The following is a 21,671-nucleotide window of genomic DNA, read 5'->3' as shown; positions in this document are numbered from 1 at the left end:
ACGGTTGTGGATATGCTTATGGAAGAATTAGAACATAGTTTCTGTTGAGCATTGAGAAAATAAAGAAGAAGTAATGAGCATTCTTTTCCTGTTCTTCTTCTCCTTGTTTAAGTTATTGTTGTTGTACTCACAGACGTGCATATTAGTATCTCAAAAGTTTAAAATACTTACTGGTTGAATTCTAGGTTATGAAAACGGAGAAACATACTTGATAGCCCCGCATAAAAAAGAAATTCTAGTCAAGAGTTAAATGCTAGAAAATATTCTACGCAGATGCAACATACAGCCAATGTTCTTCTTTGCAGCAATAATAAGCTACGTGAAGTGAGAGCTTCCTATACATTTATTTTAAGAGGTGGTCTTAATAGTAATTAACTTGACATGTATTTGCGCGGTATATACAAAGATGCATTCTGTCTTCATGTGTACATTAGGGTTGCATATGAATTTGCCAGTGACTGTTACTATTACTAGCACTATACTGTCAAGCGTCGTGCCTGATATCCGCAGCTACATTATGCATATGGTTAATGCAAAAAGCAACGTTCATCATCTTTATGGTCAAAGAATGCTACTACCATTGATATGTCAACCAGACATTATCCTTCTACTTTATTATCATGCAGTCGCAAGGTGGATTTTTTTGAATTTTAAAGGAGCCTACTGCACAAATATTCCGCTGTATAACAACAGCGCACAACAAGACCCACATATATGCTGTTATATTAAGTTGACTGTATTCAAAACGAGAACTCTACTTCCAGTCAATTTGAAAAAAAAAACACAGCGCCTAAAGCAAAACCTTCTATTAGGTCTTCTCCTTGGAAAGCGAGCATAGGAAAGGCTCACAAAGCGTGGACCAATAAGAGTCAGAATGCTCATGCTTGTAACTAAAGCAGAATGTTGCCAGAATCATTAAAATTAATTATCAGCATAATCAGTCGGTATTATAGCAGCTCATAAATTTTAAATAGTATGCATTGATCTCTTATCAGGTTTATTTTGAACTTGCTTTATCAATTTTGGTATATCGTCATGAATGGACTTTTGCCTGATTATGCAATTGAATTAGAAGCCCAGATACAATGGATTAGGAAGGGTAGATTTATGCTCATTAATGCTGAATATTGCAGAAATGGCATCTGAACCCTCTTAGCTCTATCAAACATTAAAGCGGTGCCAAGGATTGCGGTTGCTTTGATTGGCTTCTATGGATGCTCTGTGCGGCCGACAAAGAGGGAACCGTTAGCACTGTAAAAACGTATTCAGTTGATTCAGAATAGAAACTGAGCAACCTGTGCCGCGTGTAAAAATTTTAGTATAGAATGTACCATGTTTGTGTTGTTCCATTCTTCGTTCAAGCGGCACACAGAATTTGGTGCTTTTTTTGGGGTGGATACTTTTTTAGATATAGACAACAGCCAAAATACGCATGTTAATAGTCACTCTCTTAAAGAGGCATAAAGGAGCAGATGCCAAGAAGTATATTACAGGCGACCCCCGTTAATTTCAAAGAACTTGAAGGAACGGTAAGAATGACATAAGAGATTTCCCACACCCTCATTTATTTCACTTTCAAAGGTGTAGAAGGGATTGACCTTTAACCGGGTAGTGAAAAGAGCGATTCTGTTTATTTAAGCAAATGAAAGCGAGAAAAGAAGTCTACTTCTTAGAATATATTGATGAAAAAACTGGGTTAATAAGTGTGACTTTGTAACTAAGCGAGGTGTGTAGAATGTTTGCAGTTTGTCTTGCAAAGCGATCAATTTTACAACAAGCTTAAGATCAATGTCATCTTCGTCGCATGTGTCCTAGAAAACCAACACTATGTCCAAGATCATGGGTACGACAGGCAGATAATATGTATCTGTGGGATGATGTTAAATTCGGCAAAAAATCAAGCTCTTTCATATTCTAGCCATTAAACCAAGGCAGCAATATTCAATGGTCCGGCTGGTACATAGGTAAACGTATGTACTATGATGACTGATCAGAAACTCAACAGAACTTGTGTACAAGTCGCTAATAAATCGGGACAGCTATTCAATGCCGGCATTAGCTGGTGTGTGGTCACACCACTTGTTGAGAGGCTCATCATTGTCATATTTACATAAGCTGGGTTATCGGATTAGAAGGTCTCCATACTCTGCATAGCCCAAATAGATTGTAATTACGCTACTATAATGCTTAACCGCTTGCCGTAGTAGCTATCTGTGTACAGTATATGCTGTTGATCATTAACCTAAAATAATTATCAAATAGTAAATAATGTGGTTCACTACAGTGAACTTATATATTACGTTTTCATCTTAGGTTTTTTATATAACGCATGCATGGCATCTAGTGCCTTTTGGATATGTGGCTACTAGGATTTAACGTGGAAAGATTCACGCGGATCCGTTAACTTCCACACCCGTCAATTTCACATAAAAGAACAGGAATCTCAACTTTAAAATTAACGCGGTCCGAATGTAAAGAGTAACAGCAAACAGTTTTAAGAAAACGACCATATCTACTACGGCTATTGTGCGGAAGATTATGATTGCATGTAAAAGCAACGAAACAATTTGAATTTTACACAAATTCTGTCAGTTGACATAGTAGTACTTCTCAGAGCTTTTGTTTTGAGTTGCCATATCGACGATGCTGCATCTTTTTCAACCCTATTCTATCACGTAGGCCGGCATACGTTCACCCTCCACATATTGCTATGCAGAGCTGCAGTATGCAAAAACATTATGGCATATTACGCGGTAACTAAAAAGAGAAATTCAATAGTAGACCGTCCTGTTCTTTTTTACAACATTGATCATCACACGCGGTAACCATAGTTTTCTTTTCTACCCATTCGAATAATTTATAATCTCGCAACAACGGGAAGAGAAAGCTTGGCATGTATAGCTCTGCTGTGAGCACATTCATTACTTCGTCTTTATATCCCGTCGGCACTACATACTTATTGTACCTTCCTAAGCAGTTGTTGTTACAAAATGATTTGACAACAAGTATTTGGCAGTAGATATACCCTCTCTCCCGCAATCAACCCTCGAACTGCATGAAGATAATTATGAATAAGGGAATTGATTAAAAACCAAGTTTGACTGGATAGTAAGGAAAGTTTCTTTTTTATGTACACATAACAAATCAATAAATAGTGAAACAAGAAATGAGTTGAAAGAGGGAAAGTGAAAGGGTAGTGGAACTGGAGGAGAAACAGTGTAGAAAAGAACAGAAAAAGGTGTAAGAAATGGAAATGACAATAATAGAGAAAATGGGAGAGAAAAACACACAGAGAGAAATTTTATAACGTGATGATAAAGATGGGTGGATAAGAGGGGGTGTGTGTGGAGGAGGAGGAGGAAAAAGATACTTGTACAACAAAAAGTAAGCTCATTTATACCGTTCTAGTAAATTAATATCGTACAATCCTTCATTAGGGCCGACCGTTGGATTCTCTAAGCTCTTAGTGTTTGTATGCTTTCCCTTCTTTTGCACCAGCTCAATCTCACGAACAATATCATTGTCGTAAGGTCGATATTGATGCAGCAAATGCAACGCTATAAAGCGAGGAATGTAACAGGCCACCATTGTGAGAATGAACACGAGCCAATACATGCCAGTGGCAAAGACTCGACTGTGACCAGCAAAAATAAACGTATTGAACTGGGCATAGATGCAGACGAATGCATAATAGATTAAGATGGACAAGGCAATTATGCCGACCTGGATCCACGTAAAACTGTACAACGAACAGGCGACAAAGAAATTGGCGACGCAGACGGCAATACTGGAAACGATGGTACCGATCTCATACACGCCATTCTGGTCCAAACCAATCGGATCGACGCCGCCACCGACCAACAACATGTAAGGGAAAAAGAAACAGACTGCGGACTGATAGATCGAGTCCAACATGGTCAACCAGAACCGCCAGGTCTTGAACAAGTCGTTACGCAGACCCATCCGGTACAATTCAGGATACAACAATGAAATCTTGGCGCTCAAGTCTTGGTCCCAAATACCCAAAAAGATAATCGGTACCGACGTAAAGACCACGTTGTACAGCGTGACAAGAGCATACTCGAACATCATGCTGCCGGTGAATTGGCAGAAGATTTGGTACCAGAACAAGACGAACGTCCAGACAATGTTTTTGTAAAAGAAGCCCATGATCATTTCCGATGTTCGAATGTAAGACCATCGACCGTGCACCAACAATAACTTGTGCAAGAACCGGAATTGGGCGATAGCATAGTCGGATGCCATGACTGCTTGACGACCCTCGAGGCCAGAGATACCAATGCCAATGTTGGCTTCTTGGATCATGGAAACGTCGTTTGCGCCGTCGCCGATGGCTAGGGTCATGACCTTGAGTCCTTTCTTGACCAGCGCGACCACTTGAGCCTTCTGTTTTGGCGAGACACGACAGCACAAGACGCTGTTACAGCGCATGCCTAGGGTCAACACCATGTTCTTGGCCTTGGGCTCCAAAGCATATTTCAGGGTCGTGCCATCAATCACCAACGCGCGTTTTCGTTCTTCGTTGGTGTTGCTTGTCGTTGTCAGCGCCTCTTGCAATTGTGCGGTAGTTTCTTCACGCGTCTGGCCCTTGATAATGATCAGATCCATGTCTTGTGAGAGGAGATTGCATGCAAACCCGATATTGACGGCTGTTTCGGTCTTGTCGCCTGTCAGCACCCAGAGTTTGACGCCGGATTTGGCCAGCTCGGCAATCGTTTCGGGCACACCGACTTGAAGACGATCTTCAATAGCAGTACCGCCCATGAGCAGCATGTTGGACTCTATCGCCTCACATACTTCATCGATCTTTTCTTCACGGTTGTAAATACTAGCAGAGGCATCCAAGTAACTCTCGTTCCAGGGCTCGTACTCTTCCATGGAGATAAAACGGTATGACAAACACAATGTACGCAGACCTGTAGTAGTTTTTGTGTCAGTGTTAGGGTGTTGTTGTTCTTTTCATCAAATCATCGCTGAAACTCTAAAAGCATAGTACATACCTTCATTGGCAAAGTCTTCCAAGTGAGCACTGGTGTTATTACGAATCTCTTCTTGTGTAGTTTGCAATTCCTTTTGGTCGCCAAAGTCATTACACAACCGTTCATAAATGATCGAATCGGCACCTTTACACAGCAGGATAATTTTGTCACTATCATGAGGTTTCAAGATGACACTCATGCGCTTTCTGGTCGAGTTAAACTCTAGCACATTGAGGATTTCGAAATACTTGTCCTCTCCCTTGATCTTCACGTGAATCGTGTTTGCTTCACGACCAACAAACACGAACCCACAGTCTCTTGCCGTAGCGACCAAGGCAGCTTCGTCGGGACTCTGTGCCTTGTACTCGATTCTATTTGGGTCATTCTCCGAATCGGGCCGTTCAGCAATGACGGTATGACATAGTGCAAGTGTCATGAAAAAGTGAGTGATAAAAATGGACTGTGAAACTTCGGTCTCTGCCAAATCGTCAAAGAGTTTTGGATCGATAAACGTCGGGTTTGGACCAACGTGGTCGTTTTGAAACAATTGTGCTTGTTTGGCATACATTTCCTTTTTGGCCTGCTCGAGTGCTGCTGTACCATCGTTGTTGTTGTTCAATGTACTGCTGCTATTATCGTTTAAAACATCAATATCGTCGCGGTCGATCTGGTGCTTGGTTTGTCGCTTTTCCACGGCTTCACGGATCTTGGCGCCCATGGATGCTTCTGTAGTGCCTAGACCATACTTGACACCATTGATGGTACATTTGCGATATTCCATGACGTTCTGCGTCAACGTGCCAGTTTTGTCAGAAAAAATGTATTCGATCTGGCCCAAGTCGTCGGAAATGTTCCATGTTTTGGCGACACATGGCGTGTCAGTTTCTGGATGATACATGTCGATATCCGAATAAATAAAGTAGGCCTGTCGACATGTAGTTTTATGTTAGTTTATGTATAGTCTAATACTGTCAGTAAAGAATTTAAAAGACTAATTATGCTAGCATAAGACTTACAGCAAATGTCTTGACAATTTCAACGGAAATGTACAGTGAGATAGGGACAATGTTCTGATACAGAATTAGTGTAACCCTAGAAACAAACAAGAAAGCTTTTGTTATTAGAAAAAATGCGCATATTTGTAAAAGGTAAGAAGAGGAGAGAAAGAGAACATACCAAAATGTCAAGAAACCATCATAGGACGCATTTGTTCCACTGATTTCAAAGTCAAAGAACCGAGCAGATCCTTCAGATCTGAACAGGATGCTATCCATCACTGAACTGATGATACATATAACAGCCAAGATGACAAAATTGGCAATTACCTAAAATAAAGTATACTCCCAAAAAGTTAATAAGGTGTGTACACATTAATGATTAGAAAATAGCGAGACGAAGCTTACGTGCGGATTGGTCTTTTTAGCCATCTTGCTTCGCTTGGAAGGCGTACGACCGGTATTCATCATGATCTTGGTTTCATCACCAGTGTACACGACGACACCAATGACCCACTCGGTGTTACGGACAACACAACCACGCAACAGAATATTATTGTACGTCACCGCCTCTGTCTTTTCATGGGCCACTTGAGACTCCATGGTCTGTTGGTTCTGGATCTGCCACTTGAGAACACCGCTGTACTGATACAAGTTGACGTGGGGTGGTTCGCTCTCGATATAAAACTCGGCAAGCTGACAATCCTTGACGGAATTGACTTCGCTCGTTGCAACAAGAGCTTGGCGTACTTTTAAGTTGGTTTCGCCATCCAGGTTTTGCGTCTCAATGTAGCAGATGTGGTCTGGATCGGATGTCGACAAGATGACAATATCTGCAGGCACGTCTTCGTCATTTCTAATCAAGATATAGTCGCCCGGATTGACGTCTTTCCATGCCGTCGGCTTCCATGCAACATCGCCGTTGGCTGCCAGAGGGCCTTCCAAATGTGTTTTAACCGGCGGTAGCAATGCTGGGTGGACCGTAGAGTCACGGCGTGAGGAAGGTCCAGGCGTGCTATCGATGCGATACAAGACTGAGTGACGAATTTTGTTTGGATTATACGGTTTGTTGCGAAACATGGATCGCAGTGTATTGGACCGTAGCCTGAACCTGCTATTCTGGCGCATGGGTCGACTGTTATTGTGATGGTGGTTATCAGGGATTTCTTGATGAATAGTGTTGGTTCGCTCGGACTGATGCTGAGAGGACGCAGATGAAGAGGGCAAGTTCAATTCCGTCAATGGCAACTTATCCTCAGTGCCTCGGCGGGATCGTTCCTTTTTCATCTTCTTCTTTTGGCCACCATTGCTTTTCCGCTTGGCCAAGAATGCTCTATAAGCCTGTGCATACTTGTTTTCGACACCGGCCATGACATAAAAGAAACCAATGAAGCTAGCAAAGAACCCACCCGCATTATCGGGCATGTTGACATTGCGCCAATTCGTCAGAGTAAGTGTTTTTGCATTATTCACGCGGTCGTCGCTCTGATTACGCTTCCAGTCCTCTATGGCGTCCTTGATAGCGGTAATAACCAAGATTGCTATCAGCGGCAGGGCCGAGACGGCCGGCTCAACTACACCGAAAATTGGAATACACTGCAAGATGACGAGAAACAAGAAATACAGGTTGGCGACGTTTCTGAACTGCTCAAACAAATTCTTGGGTATGAATGACAGCGGCGTGTATTTGGCTGTCCGAATACGGTTCGAGATATTGATCTTTTGCTTGCGTCGTCCCTTTTCGTCAAACTCGGTCGCCGGTAGGTCCATGTTAACATAGACACTGCGGCGTTGTTGCATGTACGACGATCGGGAATCCATACGTCGCAAACCCCCGGATGCATCAGTGTCATCGTCGTCATTTTCGTCATTGCCATGTTTTCGTCGTCGGAACGCGGACTTGAACCGTACTCGTTTGCTGCTCATGAGTTTGTGTGCGTATATGGAGAGAGTGTTTTCAGCGGTGTCTGTGTGAGAATGGAAGAGTCGGGAGGAAAATGAAACTATATTGTCGAGCAGGAAGAAATCCAGATTAGTTTTATATGGTTTCTTTGGTTTCCATGCCGTGTATGTATGTATGCACGTTGGTTGAGTTGGTTTACCTGGCAGCTGGTAGTAGTATGATGTAGAAAAATGTTATTGCATGAACAAAAGGGGGTGCGCGCAGGGTTCAAGTTTCTTTTTGGCGGGTAGAGGAAGAGGAGAATAAAGGAAAGTATTTGGTCGACACCTCGTCTTTTTATAAGTAGGTGAGGTCGAGAGAGAAAAAGGAAAGGATAGAGAGGTGTGGGAGTGAGGGAAAGACTAAAGGAGAGTATAGCGAGTTAAAACAGGTACGAAAATAAGAATGCCAAACGGTGAGCGGGAAAATAAAACATTGTTTTTGTTTTTTCAAGCTCCACGTGAGGAAATAAAAAAAGGGTCATTGCTGTCGATCCTGCTATTCTATTCTCTTTCGGATAAAAAGAATCCCGAGTTTTGGGTACACACGACCCACAGTGTCCAGTTGAGCTGGTTGCACGTCAATTTCTTATTTTATGTCGTACATCATTTACTTCAGGTTACTTTGATTGAAGTGTACTTAACCCATCATATGTGGAAATAAGGAAGCGGGGCATAACGCATATCCAGCAATTGAAGATCTGTCTTTTTTTTTTCTGTTTCAGACTCATCTAACCGGACATGGGCGTTAAATATTTAAAACAGGTGTAAAATTAGCGGATCACTTTCTGATGTCAGCGTTTCGATTTTACTTCAAAAACTTTGAATCAAAGTATTTTTGTATCCTTGAATAACTTTTACTTGTTTCACCAAGATGTATCAAGGAAAAAGATGAACGCAATGGGGCTGACTGCTATGGCAACATAAAATTTTGGTTACAGTTGCCAAGACAGACAACAGTCATACAGTAAACTTATCTCGTCAAGATTTGCCAAAGGAATCCAAGAACGCAAATCATTTTGGCCTATTTCTGGGCCTTGCTCGGACTGATTGCTATGGCAACATTAAATCTTGGTTACAGTTGCCAAGACAGACAATAGTTACCGTAAATTTGCTCCGTCAAGATGTACCAGAGAAAAAGAAGAACGCAATGGGGCTGATTGCTGTGGCAACATAGAAATCCTGGTTACAATTGCCAAGACAGTAAACAGTTACCGCAAATTTATTTCATCAAGATGTACCAAAGAAACCTATTTATGGGTCTTGTTGGGACTGATTGCTATGGCAACATAAATTCCTGGTTACAGTTGCCAAGACAGTTAAAAGTCAACGTTAATTTATTTCGTCAAGATGTACCAAAGAAACAGAAGAACGCAATGGGGCTGATTGCTGTGGCAACATATAATCCTGGTTACAGTCGCCAAGACAGTTGACAGTTACCATGGTAACAACATATTGATCACACGATTGATTAGATCAGCCAGCCACACATACTGTAGTACCGTACACAATTATGCAAATACCACATCTTTCCAATGTAAATTGTAGCTATAAATGTATGTATTACTAAGCGATTTATCTTATCCCCTCGACATCAACTGAGTTATCGAGGTCAACTTTAAAAATTACTCCCGTTTTCTGTCGCCGCATGCTGTATCCCTGCATCCCCATCAAGTACATTTGCATCTATGATGTGATACACACCTCCACCTCCACAACAACCACCAGATCGGTATTTTCTTTTGTTCCCTGTCAACGATACATCTTTATTTTCTTAAGCATGCACCACAGGTCCGGAAAAAGATCAACCATGTCCTCTTTTCATTCTTCCATCTCTCCGTTTCAACCATTGTACTCAGACACCTCGAGCTCCAACATAAAGAAACACGAGCAAGCCAGGTGCCTTATTTTAAAACACGCATCCACAGGAAAAAAGAAAAATAGAGTTGAGAGAGAACAGAGGTCGTTTTATTATGCGTAGGATAGGAGGGGCAATTTGACGTTTTTGTCCAGAAGCAGTTTATAAAAGATATTTTTACTGCTTACCAGCCTAAACAAACAAGACAACAACCAGGTAAGTTATCAATATACAATAAGCCCAATTCATAATTTTTAAAAAAAACACCCATTCCAGGATTTATCAGTGAGCAACCCCACAAAGATTAGCGAGTTACTATACCTTCTTGGCAGCACCCTTGGCCTTAGCCTTCTCCTTGCTCTTCTCAATAGCGGCCTGACGAGCAGCAGCACGGACTTCGGGCTTCTCGGCACGCTTGGCGCGGATTTCATCCCACGAGGAACCACCAACGGCACGCTCGGCCTTGACGGTGCGGCGGGTGCGCTTCTTGACAACCTGTTCAGTGACACCCTTCTTGTTGAGGCGACGGTAGATTTGAGTCCATCGGATCTTACGGGGGCTCAAACGCTGAAGGAAGTACGATTCGGCCTTACCGTTGAGGAAACGGAAGGTCTAATAATTTTTTTTTGAATACACAGCAACGATTAATTAATTTTTTTTTCTTCACTGTTTAAATTTTCGCGTTGTTTTTTTTCGTTTCGTTTTTTTCGATTGCGCATGATCGTGAATGGGGAAGAAAATTGTTGAATTACTCACTCTATTTTTTTAATTTAAACATAAAAAGTTATAAAAGTGTTCATAAATGTATAAAATACCCCGCATTGTATTTCAAAAGAGTTTAATAATTTACCTGCTGTCGCTGCGAACGTAAACCTTACCCTTGGAGGGGTAGATCTTGTAGCCGGAGAAGGAGCAAATCTCGAGCCTATAGAGTTCCATTCATCCATCCATCCAATATAAACGCATCAATACATCCGTCCGTCTAATCCATGTATCCATTCAATCGTGGCGTTCGTTTTAACCTAACATAGCCCTCATCATGTTCTTACTTCATCGTTGCCGTGGATATGCAAAAAGAGAAGGAGTATTAGCTTTCAAGGAGTCCTCTCACTTGTCAAGCTCAGCCCCGGCTCGGACCACCCGCCCATCGCCCCGCCCTTACTTCCTCCGGTCTTTGAATTTTTGTTTGTTGCCCACTTTGATTATCATGTTATTGTGGATTAAGTACATATATTTATAATCTCTTGCTAAAGCTACAATTGATAACAAGTGAGGGGTTTGAGATGAGGGTATACTCAATCTATATGTAGAAATGATGAACGCTAAAAGGAAAGAGAAGTAACCAAGAAAACAAGGTATATGTATATATGCTATGTGTGTAGTATGTGTTCCAAGCTGCACCAACAGCAGTTGACGACGCTACTCAGACGAAGATGATCCATAACTAGCGCTACGACCATAATTGATCTGTTGATATAAGTAAGCAAGTTAGTGTGGGGCGTCACAGTGCAAAATACAAGAGCCATAGTAAAGAATATCTTACCGGAGCACGTTCCAGATCAGAATAATGATGACCTCCTTGTTGTCGCACAGCAGCAACATGCTTGACTGTGTGCTTGGTTGCTTGGTATACGGGGATACTGAGACCATGTACAATAATGGATGACAGAACAATGAAATACACGACTGGTTCAAGATATTGTGCGGCTTCATATGAGATACTTCTATTGCCGTCAGCATTCATGATCTCGACTGCTACTGCGCAATAAAACACGGATCCCACACCCATGGGACCGAACCAGCCAGAAAACACGGCTTCAGAAAAGGATCGAATCGACGGAATGAATTTATATGCCAGTAGCATTGCGGGTAGACGACGGAACAGGTGAACCAGTACTGCAAGTAACAAAAGTCGTGACAAACCCAACTCGATCCACGATGTCCATGGCTATATAATAATAAAAAAGGTTCAGTGGTTTGCTTACTACATTAATAACGTGTGTGGAGAAATAAGGTGCGAAATATCAAGCTGCGAAAGGTAAATTACCATGATGAAACCAATGTACATGAACATGCCCAAGTTCAATAACATATCCATGGCTTGCATCACACCAGCTGCGTTTTTGGTTTCGACGTGATACCATCCGTCCCATGTGAACGCGTTTCCTGCGATGAAACAAGCCAACAGGTCATCGCTTCCCAAAAGTCCTACGGCTCCCGTCAAGAACAACTACAAAATTTACATATGTACATTTAAATATGTCTTGAGCTTCTCTTACATTTTTTAGAATGTCATAAAGCATAATATGCACTTTGACTTACTGCAAGCACAAGTGGATATACAGCGAATGATTCTTCATCCACTAGTTTCCTAATATACACGTACGTTTGTAAAAAGTCAGTAATCATTTAGCTGTAGCTTATGTTACACACACTGCCCACACACAAGTTGTATGCATTAGGAATGATGCTTACTTTTCATGGGAGAATCGGAGTACTTTCCGTGCCAAATAACCAACAGCTATGCCACACACGATCGAGAATGCAATCTCATAAAACATGATATGATAACTCCATTCCAACAAAGCGTTGCCGGCCGATAGTTGGATCAAGTAAGTGGCAAGGAATAAGAACGGGAATCCTAAACCGTCATTAGCGCCACTAGTATGAGAAAAAGATAAAGTGAGAAAACGATGTTTTTTTTTGTTTCAGCCTTCTTGGCGCGTTTTACATGTCATCTGTAACGATAACACGAACGGATAAATCGTGTAGTGTAACGATGTATTACCTTTCTGCAGCCAGCATATTGCGAATATGAACGGGAACGTATTTTTCCGCGAAGCGCCCTTGCACGATCGAGTTGGCAAGTACCTTGATGAAATATGTTTTTTAATACAAAACAGAAAAAGATCATACAGTACAACCACAAGAAAGAAAGAAAACACTTTACTGGATCGGTTGGCGTAAAACATGATGCAATCATCAAGGCTTCCAACTACGTATTACAGAAGTTTCAAAGTTGTAACAGTTAGTTTCAGGATACAGTTTTTTCTGTCTTAAAAAAAACGGTGAACTTACAAATTTCAGGTTGGGTATCATCCACCAGACACACAAACCGCTGACCATCCACATCCAGCTCATCACGGGCACGAGCAGCATGAACATCGATTTCCATTCTTTCCATAGATACTTTTTCGGTAACGCAACACCGGTAGCCATCACCTATTTTTTTTAAGAAAAATAAACGTATTCGTATATGAAAAAGAAGAAGAAATGAATTGGCAGTAAAACGCTCGTCATGAGCATGATGCCATTTTTTTTCGAAAAGGTACTTTACTTGCACAGCAATAACGATCCGACTAAACTGTCGGTTCAAGTCATTTTGATGCTCCCAAACCGGCATCGAGTCTTGTGTTGCTGCTAAACGGAAGAGCATTCCACATAATGTCGCCAGCACTGATAAGAAGAAGAAGAAGAAGAAAACACGTCAGTTTAAGAAAAAAGTTCAAGTTTGACCAAGTCAGGCAGCAATAAGGATAGCAGTGAATAATATCATGCATGATTAATAAAAACAATGGCCACTCACCTGCTTCGGATATGTATAGTTTCTCTTTGATGGCGAGAGAATACAAGCCGTAAACGACAATAAATCCACCAAAAAGTGCTATTATGATCGAAACCAAGTCATCGCTATCCATGTTCTTATTTGCTGTTTGCGGACTGGATAGGTGTAAAAAAAAAACAAAGACACAAAAGAAAGAAGTAAAGAGGAAAAAAAAAGTTGCAGTCAATGCAAAATAATGGAGAAAGTGTGACACGCACAAACGAATAACAGAGTTTTAAATAGGGTAAAAATGTCACTTGTGCTCGCTCAATAACAAATAGTTCAAAGAACCACCTCCCCCTTAATAGGAACTCAGTAAGTAGTAAAAATGAAAATTCAGGCACACGCGCACAATAACACAAAATGCCCGAATATGTCAGTGCGCGAATTTTGCCATTGACTACTGGTCCGATTAGAACCCTGCATGACATGGTTAAAGGTGCCCTCTTTTTGCAAAGCACATATAATACGATTCTCGTGAACATTCATTATCAAACGCATACACTATCTCTATTTCGTTCTTGACGTTACAATTACGATAAAATAAGGAGAGGAAACTGGTTTGTTGATATTTTTATTATCTACATACTGTGGCCCAAAAAAGTTGTCGCCGCTTAGTACATACTCTACTCCGTTCTTACCCAAGAGAAATAAACTGCTGACTTTTTTTTCATCATCACCATCATCATAGATCTACATATACAGGATATCATGTACACGTGCGCATACTTTCGTACATACTTACATCATCATACAACATTGATATCTGTTCACGAACACCACAAGAAGTAACGAGGGGCTAATTGTATCAAGATCTTAAAATATTGTGTCGACAAGCTCTAGGTACAGCAGTAATCAAGATCTCTACGTTTGCTTTCTTCTCTACATGTACACTGATGAAATGATGCATGCTGAGTTGTGAAGGGAGTTACACAATAATTCTAATGACGACAGAGCTTTTTTTTTCTACTATCATAAAAGAATAAATGACGCTATACTTTCAAGTTTGTATCACCACATCTCGTCCATCGTGACACACCTTTGTATTCAGTAAGGTTTTCTATTTTTTCTCATCTTCAATATGGAGACGGTTTGTTAACAAAGTCCTCTTTTTTTTTTGGCCAGAGGGCAACAACAACTCTTTATGACAATGCTTAACTCGTATCCTTTACTTTTATTTAGGTCGCCAATCTCTTTTGTAAACCATCACTATGAAAAACTTGTCAAAGACAATACCGATAAGGTTTCTCCTCCTTGGTAAAGCAAAACTGTACCGGATATTGTTGTACAGAGCTTCTCTCTCTCTCCTATCCCGCTTGCTATAGATATCTGATCAATGTTTGCTCAAGAACTTACGAGAAATGCTGTAATGGTATCATCGTGGCACCACCTGCACAATCGTGGTAAAGCTGTGTTGGATGGAACCGAGGCATAATCTTTGGGCAGGCGACAATTGACTTTGTTGTCGCTTTTGTTTCTTTCTTGAACATAAAGCAGTATAAAGAACTAAAGAATAAGCAAACTCTAACATTGTGCTTACTCTTTTCTGAGTATTTCTCTTGCATAGCTTTTATTTGTTTGACTGTGAAGACGACTTGTATGTATACAACAGCAGAGAAAAATACATATCAGATAAAAAATGCTTAACCCAGTAGTCGTGATGTGTATATGTATGTTTTTAGATACTTGCTACTGCTGTACTAAAAAAATTCATCCTTTATATCTATTCCTGCCGGCTAGGTTGCGATCATTGAGAAAATTATAGCAAGTATGGTTTTTAAAGAATAAATACATGTATCTGAACACATCAACAACACAAATGCGTCGAAGGCAGATGGGGTCTAACAATGCTTATTCGGAACCATATGCATAATTTGAATGCTACTATGCACTTGGTTCCTCAAAAGGGACCTACATATACCAAAGATTGAAACAATTGTGGGTCTTACCCTGTTAACCAGTATGATGGTCTTTACGAACAGTTTCTATCCACCACATGTACAGGGGCCAAAGAAGGGGCATCTTACTTGTATCAGTCTATCATATGTTCTTTACTGATATGCGATTTGTGTCCCCGACTGTGCCGCTGCATAGATACTACTATGCGACAAAGTGACCATGACTTGAAATTCATAAGCAGTGACATAGCAAATAACTTGAATGTTTGTCTCAGCGAGCATATATATCATGCAAGCATTTTGTACTACAGTATATACACAAAATCGGGCATTTCTACCTCTTAGCTACTATTAATTCAAGCTCAAATCTATTTAAACGATATCTAAATAAATGCTTTAAATGGACCAAACGTGAATATATGGTCGAGTTGAGTTATTATATTGTATGTCATGTAAAAAAGATTACATCAACCGAAAGCATGGCAGAAACGGATTCAAGTCGCCGAATGGGGTAATCATCCATATACGACCACAGATCGTCTCTATGTATAATGAAAGTCATCTTTCAATAAATGAAGAATCTCATTACAACATAATGTCCTAGAAGTAACGTACATTCATGTAAAGCGAGTTTCAAAGAGATCAATCCCCTGTTTAACTTTCTTCATCGTCATCTAGACAGTACAATATTTCTCCATACAGGAAGTTTAGCGTTATATAGTAGTGGAGGCTCCTTTAGAGTGGGAAGTAATACATACAGCATCTCTTAGAAACAATCAAATGAAAGGACAGGCAATAAACAGAATTAGTATAATATAAATTTATCAAGACATCACTACAACCTATGTTTGTGCTCAAAGACTTTATGGTTTATGGATGGTAGGGTTTCCATCTGGATCCAAAACTGTCGAGCAAGACTCTGCCAACCGAGAAATAGAGAGTGGTGGTAGTGGTAGCGTTCCTGCTAGCGGCTCTATTTGGGCTCAGTTATCATCAAAACTGCTGCTGCTATGTGCCACGAAAGAGACAGTACAAATATCATCTTTCGTGTTTAGAGCATTCTTATACAACTTTGCTATGTTACTATATACTTATGATCATAGAGTTATTTACATATTTATATCGATGTTAGTTTCCCATATTTAGGTTGATCATTTTCCACAGTCTAGTGATTGGTAGTACCACTACCTAGAAGATTTACTTATTTTATGCCCTTTCAAAGTATGAGACAAACAAGAGACGAGTAAACTGACGCTTGCTCTTGCATATTCTATAACTTGATGATGTACAGTAGAAATTAAATTTTTATATAAAAAGATTATAATACACGAGTAGTGCAATAATGTAATGGGTGTATATCATAACGAAAAAAGGAATTAATTGAAATGTTGCATTAAATTAGCAAGTAGGGTGTATCTAGTATAGTAAAGGTATACAAATGATGAGCAAATGGTAAAGAAATGATGTGCATATCCTGTCGTAATGGGAATGTTGAATGCTATGTAAAAGAGTACAAGGATAATAAAATAGCAGACATGCTGTGTGTTAATGGTATGGCTTATTGCTGCTGCTTCTCGATATCGTCTGTGCTGTTGCGATTAGCTGAGCTTGTTGGGTACACACGCATCCATAGCCGGCGCCACCAAATCTTGGGACCTGGCCGATGATCAGCCGCCACTCCTGCTACTACATTCCTGCGGTCACCTTCTTGTTCTTCCTGTCCTTCTTGACCTTCCAATCGTTGCAGTTGCTGCGATGACTGAACACCTGACGCAACATCTTCACCCTGTTTTCCGCTAATGATAATATTATTGTCGTCGTCGTCGTCGTCGGCATCGGCAGTTGTCAGGGCATAGAGTGGTATTCGTGAAGGTGGCGGTGTTGGGAAATACTTGTAATAGGCATTGGCAATAGCAAAGATACCATAGATGATCAAACTCAAACCGAGAATGACCATAAAGAACAATCCGCCGGTGTGCGTTGACAACTTTCCAATGGCCGCAGCCACCACGTTGAGCTCGCCTGATTCATTGCGCTCGGCCAACGATTCCCAAAAAAAGCCAGAGAGCGTACCAAACATGGCAGCACGTCCACCAAACCCGATTCGGCCAAACAAATGGACCGTTCGGGCCTCCCATTTCCTAGCAGCCGTCGTCGTCGTCGTCGGCGTCGTCGTCGGGTCACTCGTGCTCAGGTCCGGAATAAAATTGCCGGTAATGGCATTGACAAGCTGGGTTGCAAAAGCAATCATAAAGGCGACACCAAAGATGCCAACAAAGGCACTGCCCACAGTCGTGTCGGTCCACGACGCAGGAAACTCGTTGCTCGAGGCGGTCTTTTGTTGCTCCTCTTCGGTTTGGTAGATCATTTGAATCAGATAGTACAGGTAGCCACAATACACAAGGCCGCTGACAATGGGCGAGAGCCGGTACCGGAAAAAGTTGGTTCGCTTGCTGAGCGTTGCATCGTACGCTTGACCCGTGATGGCCTCCCAGAATCTGTGCGTGCATATATGAATGATGGATTATGAGTGCTTAGGGACACGTCATTATCAACGATGGCTTTTTTAGGATTACCTCCAGCAAAGATATGTAATTAGGCCTATAGCCATGACAACAAGGATGGGTCTGCCAATAGCAGGAATGCCACCCAGTAACAAAAAGGCACCCTATCAATCCAAGAACATACGGCACTGTTAGGATAGGGGGCAATGATACGAAACACGGACACGGCAATGGATTAGCCGATCCAATGAGTGGGGAACGAAAAATGGAAAAAAAAACAGATTGGTCTAACCTGTGGCGATTCATTTCCTTGACTCCCATTGGGCGTGAACGTGCCTGACACATTGGTCATTATCAAGACGCCAATGATGCCATACACAACGCCCTTGGCAATGAAGCCGCAGCGGCCAATGAAGCGCACAATTCTGACATGTTTGGGTCGAACGCCTCCTTGATAGAATGGCAATTCCTTGGCTCGAACGATCCGTTGACGTAATTTCTTTCCGTTGTGTGTCGCGGAAACATGAACAGCGCTGCTGCTGCTGTTGTTTCTTTCATGGTCTTGTTGCCCTAGATGTTCGTTTCCTGAGCCATCCGCTGGTATTGACGACAGCGACGCTAATGATTCTGGTTGTTGATGTGGGTGCTGGAAAGACGGTGGTGGCACCTCTATGACGGTGGCGAGGTTGTTGTTGTTACTCGTTGCTGGTGCCGAGTCAGTGTCAGTATGCTTTGGACGATTGTCTGAATGATCGTCCTTCATTGACCTGTAAATGGGAGTGGTAGAATTAAAAAAGAGGTGTGTGGTAATCGTGATAGTGGTATGGGCATACGAAGAGAAGGAAGAAAAGTTATGCATGTGTGTGTCTCTCTCTCTTAAGAAAGAAAAAGACACTTTCCTCTTTTGGGGGCTGGTTCCGTATCCCAGCATAACCAATGAATTGTAAAACCATCATATGATCAGTCCACCGCCACTACCACTACTACTACCACCACCACTACTACTACTACTACTATTGCTACTACTGCTAATGCTGTTTTCAAAGAGTTACCCCCTCTCCTTGGGTTTCTCCCTGAAAGAAGGAGAAAAGTCGTCATTGCAGATTGTACTCTGAGCGCTGTCGATTGCGCATGCATCAAAACCCACGTATCCTACCGGAAAATGAGGCATTCAACAATGACATCAATGCTTGTGTAACAACGGCTGGTTGAGGCATTCTATATACCTTTCGGTCCACCCCAAAAGATGACACATCGGATCGTCATTCATGATTATTTTTTAGTAAAGCATGCTATTCCACAGCAATGATACACGACTTGTTGTTGTTTGATCATATTGGCATAGAAAAGAAACTCCATGGTCTATTATGTCACCCCAGGCAGACATATATAAAATGCCCATTCTTTAAACTTTTAAAAGCAATGAGCTCATAAGAAAAAAGCTCGACAATGGCACTCTTTGCGCAGTTATTTTCCCACCAAGCATAACGTAGCACCGAGACAGATATTTTTCTTTTGCATGGAAGCGGGCATACAACAAAAAAATGAAGCGCGCATAAAAAAAAAGAAAATTTAAAGCTTCGCCCCTCCTCACCACTCCTACTGTATGGATATGAAAAAGAAACAATGGGCCAACATCAATCCAAATCCAAAGAAGCAACAGTGAAAAACAACAGCAATATTACAGAGAGCCGACCATCCTCCGGTATTGGCGAAAACACGAGCACATTGTCGTTTGGCAAACACAGTACCACCGAATGCTCATCCTTGGGCGACCGGTCCAACGCGACACTGTTACAATTCAAACGCAAACTGAAACGCATTGAACTTTATTCCCTTCATCAAGTTTTTGACGAGCTGAAAACAGAATACCCTGACCATTTTGAATGCATTGAAGCTAAAAAGTTTTTGGTGAGTTCACACAACTCGTCCATTGCCCAATATAAAGCGAGGGAACCCTTCTCTTTTGTTTAATGTGAGTGGTGTGACGCTAACGTCAAAAGATATATGTATGTGTATAGGAACACTTGAACCTGCCACGTTCAGTTGAACAAGGAGGCATTCTGTTGTTCAAATCATTCTCATACCTCGGTTCATATCCAAACTGTTCGTCCGCGGTGCCTCTGACGTTTGAGGCGTTTCTTACAGCATTTGTGCTGCTTACGGGCAAGATGGATGACAGTGACAATCTCGACGCCTCGCTCTTTGAAGACATGTTTTTTGAATCACTGGCCGTTGTTCATTCAAAAGCAAGCAACAAACCCGCTAGTCCAACAGAAACAGAACAGGAACAACCCAACACACTACCGGTGCCGCAGCATGAAAAAGAAGAGGAGAAAAGAACAAAGGGGCTATCACTTGCTGATCTAGGCGTCAGTTTTGACGATTTGGATTTTGGCCAACAGGACGCCGAAAGGAAAAGCACAGCCGACGACGACGACAACGATGACGACGATGACGATGATTCAGCCATGATGCTCTGTCGTGACCTTGTCGAGTTATTTACGTTGATGCTGTATATTGTTCAAATGGAAAAGCAAGAACAAACCAAGATGGGTAGTGGAGATGATAAAAGTGTGGAGACACTGAGACGGATGGCACGCGCGATGGTGGATAGTATGCAGCCGACCAGCGACACCAGCAGCAGCAATAATGATGGCAGCGACAGCAACCAAGATCAAGTATCGCAACGGCATTTCTTTGCATGGAAACGACGTAATGCACCTTACCTGTTCAAAACGATCCAATCCTTCATCTATGGCAAATTTGCCTTGAGCGGCCAAACGTCGCTGACGACTGTATCGGACCTGATTCTTCCAGAAGACAGTGTATCCACACCAGATACATCTGACATCTTGACGCTACCTTATTGCGCACTGTTGTGCTGGTGTTTGCCAGAGATTGCGCGTCGTGTCAAGATGTGGCCGCGTCTCTATTCGGCCAACCAAGACGGGTTTGCGATGAACCGATTCGAACGCAACGTGTTTCGCTATCCGGGTCCCACACTGATGGTGATCCAAGGCGAGGAATTGCACACAAACAAATCGATTCTGATTGGCGCTTACATTTCCGAAGCATGGAAGCAGTCGTCGCGGCACTATTGGGGAAACGACGCATGTTTTGTGTTTGAACTGTGGCCGACGTTCCAAGTGTATCGCTCAACAAAACGCAACAACCAATATATTTACTATCACGACGACTTTGGCATTGCTATGGGTGGCACTTCTAAATCATCTGCTCCTCCGGTCTCCTCCTCGTCATCAATGCTCAACAAAAGACATCCGTCGTCTTCTTCTGTTAACTTTTTGTTGCAATTGGATAATACCCTTCAACAAGGCGTCTATGCTCAGGAACAATACCCATCTTTACCCACATTTGAAAACTCAGCCTGTACCCGTCAAAAGTCCGGATTCAATGTCAAGTTTGAAACGATTGATATCGAGGTGTTTGGTATGGGCAGCGAAAAGGCACGAAAGGTCCAGGAACGTGAATGGGAGTTTGAGAAGCGGGAAGCGGTACGACGTGCCGGCTTACAATTTCGACAAGCAGATGGAAACCAAGTGGACCGCGAACTTTTGCGGATGGCAGGCATTATTGATGACGACAATCGTCAGGAACGATAATGCAAAATTTCTTTCGTTGTTGTGTGTAATAAAAGACCTATCATCATCATCATCATCATCCGTACTCATGCTCTGTCGTTGATCCACATGCTCACGGATTACATCTTTATACATGACACACACTAGAACTTGTGTGCATTCTTTATGTTGGGTTTGCGGTGGGTGGATCATATTCTAAATTGCACTGGACATACCAGCTGTTGTATAAAAAATGATGACCCTTCTTCTCACTGTGATAACGCATACGT

At 41.8% G+C, this 21,671-nt stretch overlaps 5 protein-coding genes across 5 annotated transcripts; 1 reads left to right on the top strand and 4 right to left on the bottom strand.

Annotated features, from left to right (window-relative positions):
• Positions 1-3,390: 3,390 nt before the first annotated feature.
• On the bottom strand, positions 3,391-7,765 carry BDB00DRAFT_792173 (uncharacterized protein; the record flags this gene model as incomplete). The annotated part of the gene is made up of 5 exons (XM_053121100.1): positions 3,391-4,937; positions 5,022-5,925; positions 6,017-6,092; positions 6,177-6,325; positions 6,404-7,765. 5 exons carry the CDS (start codon positions 7,763-7,765, stop codon positions 3,391-3,393), a joined length of 4,038 nt encoding a protein of 1,345 aa, XP_052974336.1.
• A 2,344-nt stretch (positions 7,766-10,109) lies between these two features.
• Positions 10,110-10,733, bottom strand: BDB00DRAFT_773235 (60S ribosomal protein L24; the record flags this gene model as incomplete). Its single annotated transcript, XM_053120084.1, has 3 exons — positions 10,110-10,406; position 10,551; positions 10,645-10,733. The coding sequence occupies 3 exons, from the start codon at positions 10,731-10,733 to the stop codon at positions 10,110-10,112; spliced, it is 387 nt and encodes a 128-aa protein (XP_052974335.1).
• Positions 10,734-10,897: 164 nt separating this feature from the next.
• BDB00DRAFT_68954 (Cation/H+ exchanger) lies at positions 10,898-13,648 on the bottom strand. The gene is made up of 10 exons (XM_053118170.1): positions 13,381-13,648; positions 13,132-13,250; positions 12,873-13,016; positions 12,745-12,789; positions 12,583-12,665; positions 12,270-12,455; positions 12,117-12,165; positions 11,842-12,024; positions 11,338-11,742; positions 10,898-11,261 (listed from the first exon to the last, which is right to left on the bottom strand). The coding sequence occupies exons 1-10, from the start codon at positions 13,490-13,492 to the stop codon at positions 11,214-11,216; spliced, it is 1,374 nt and encodes a 457-aa protein (XP_052974334.1). The 5' UTR covers positions 13,493-13,648; the 3' UTR covers positions 10,898-11,213.
• A 2,859-nt stretch (positions 13,649-16,507) lies between these two features.
• Positions 16,508-19,070, bottom strand: BDB00DRAFT_942536 (uncharacterized protein; the record flags this gene model as incomplete). Its single annotated transcript, XM_053129407.1, has 4 exons — positions 16,508-17,794; positions 17,873-17,964; positions 18,093-18,567; positions 19,027-19,070. The coding sequence occupies 4 exons, from the start codon at positions 19,068-19,070 to the stop codon at positions 16,855-16,857; spliced, it is 1,551 nt and encodes a 516-aa protein (XP_052974333.1). The 3' UTR covers positions 16,508-16,854.
• Positions 19,071-19,326: 256 nt separating this feature from the next.
• BDB00DRAFT_850201 (TLD-domain-containing protein) lies at positions 19,327-21,513 on the top strand. Its single transcript, XM_053125416.1, has 2 exons — positions 19,327-19,711; positions 19,822-21,513. The coding sequence occupies exons 1-2, from the start codon at positions 19,427-19,429 to the stop codon at positions 21,421-21,423; spliced, it is 1,887 nt and encodes a 628-aa protein (XP_052974332.1). The 5' UTR covers positions 19,327-19,426; the 3' UTR covers positions 21,424-21,513.
• Positions 21,514-21,671: the final 158 nt, after the last annotated feature.

Source organism: Zychaea mexicana (genome assembly GCF_025766255.1).
Source record: "Zychaea mexicana strain RSA 1403 chromosome Unknown BDB00scaffold_118, whole genome shotgun sequence".
In the NCBI taxonomy this organism is placed as follows: domain Eukaryota; kingdom Fungi; phylum Mucoromycota; class Mucoromycetes; order Mucorales; family Lichtheimiaceae; genus Zychaea; species Zychaea mexicana.
Note: the sequence above shows the minus strand (reverse complement) of the source record. Positions and strands in the feature narration are given on the sequence as shown.

What these genes read in the sequence shown, in the direction of transcription:
- BDB00DRAFT_68954 (XM_053118170.1), bottom strand. Translation starts at nt 13,492, where the DNA reads ATGGATAGCGATGACTTGGTTTCGATCATAATAGCACTTTTTGGTGGA. An exon ending in TGATACCCAACCTGAAATTT is followed by an intron (nt 12,790 to 12,872) that starts GTAAGTTCACCG and finishes TGTAATACGTAG; the next exon opens with TTGGAAGCCTTGATGATTGC. An exon ending in GTTTTACGCCAACCGATCCA is followed by an intron (nt 12,666 to 12,744) that starts GTAAAGTGTTTT and finishes TATTTCATCAAG; the next exon opens with GTACTTGCCAACTCGATCGT.
- BDB00DRAFT_850201 (XM_053125416.1), top strand. Translation starts at nt 19,427, where the DNA reads ATGGGCCAACATCAATCCAAATCCAAAGAAGCAACAGTGAAAAACAAC. An exon ending in TTGAAGCTAAAAAGTTTTTG is followed by an intron (nt 19,712 to 19,821) that starts GTGAGTTCACAC and finishes GTATGTGTATAG; the next exon opens with GAACACTTGAACCTGCCACG.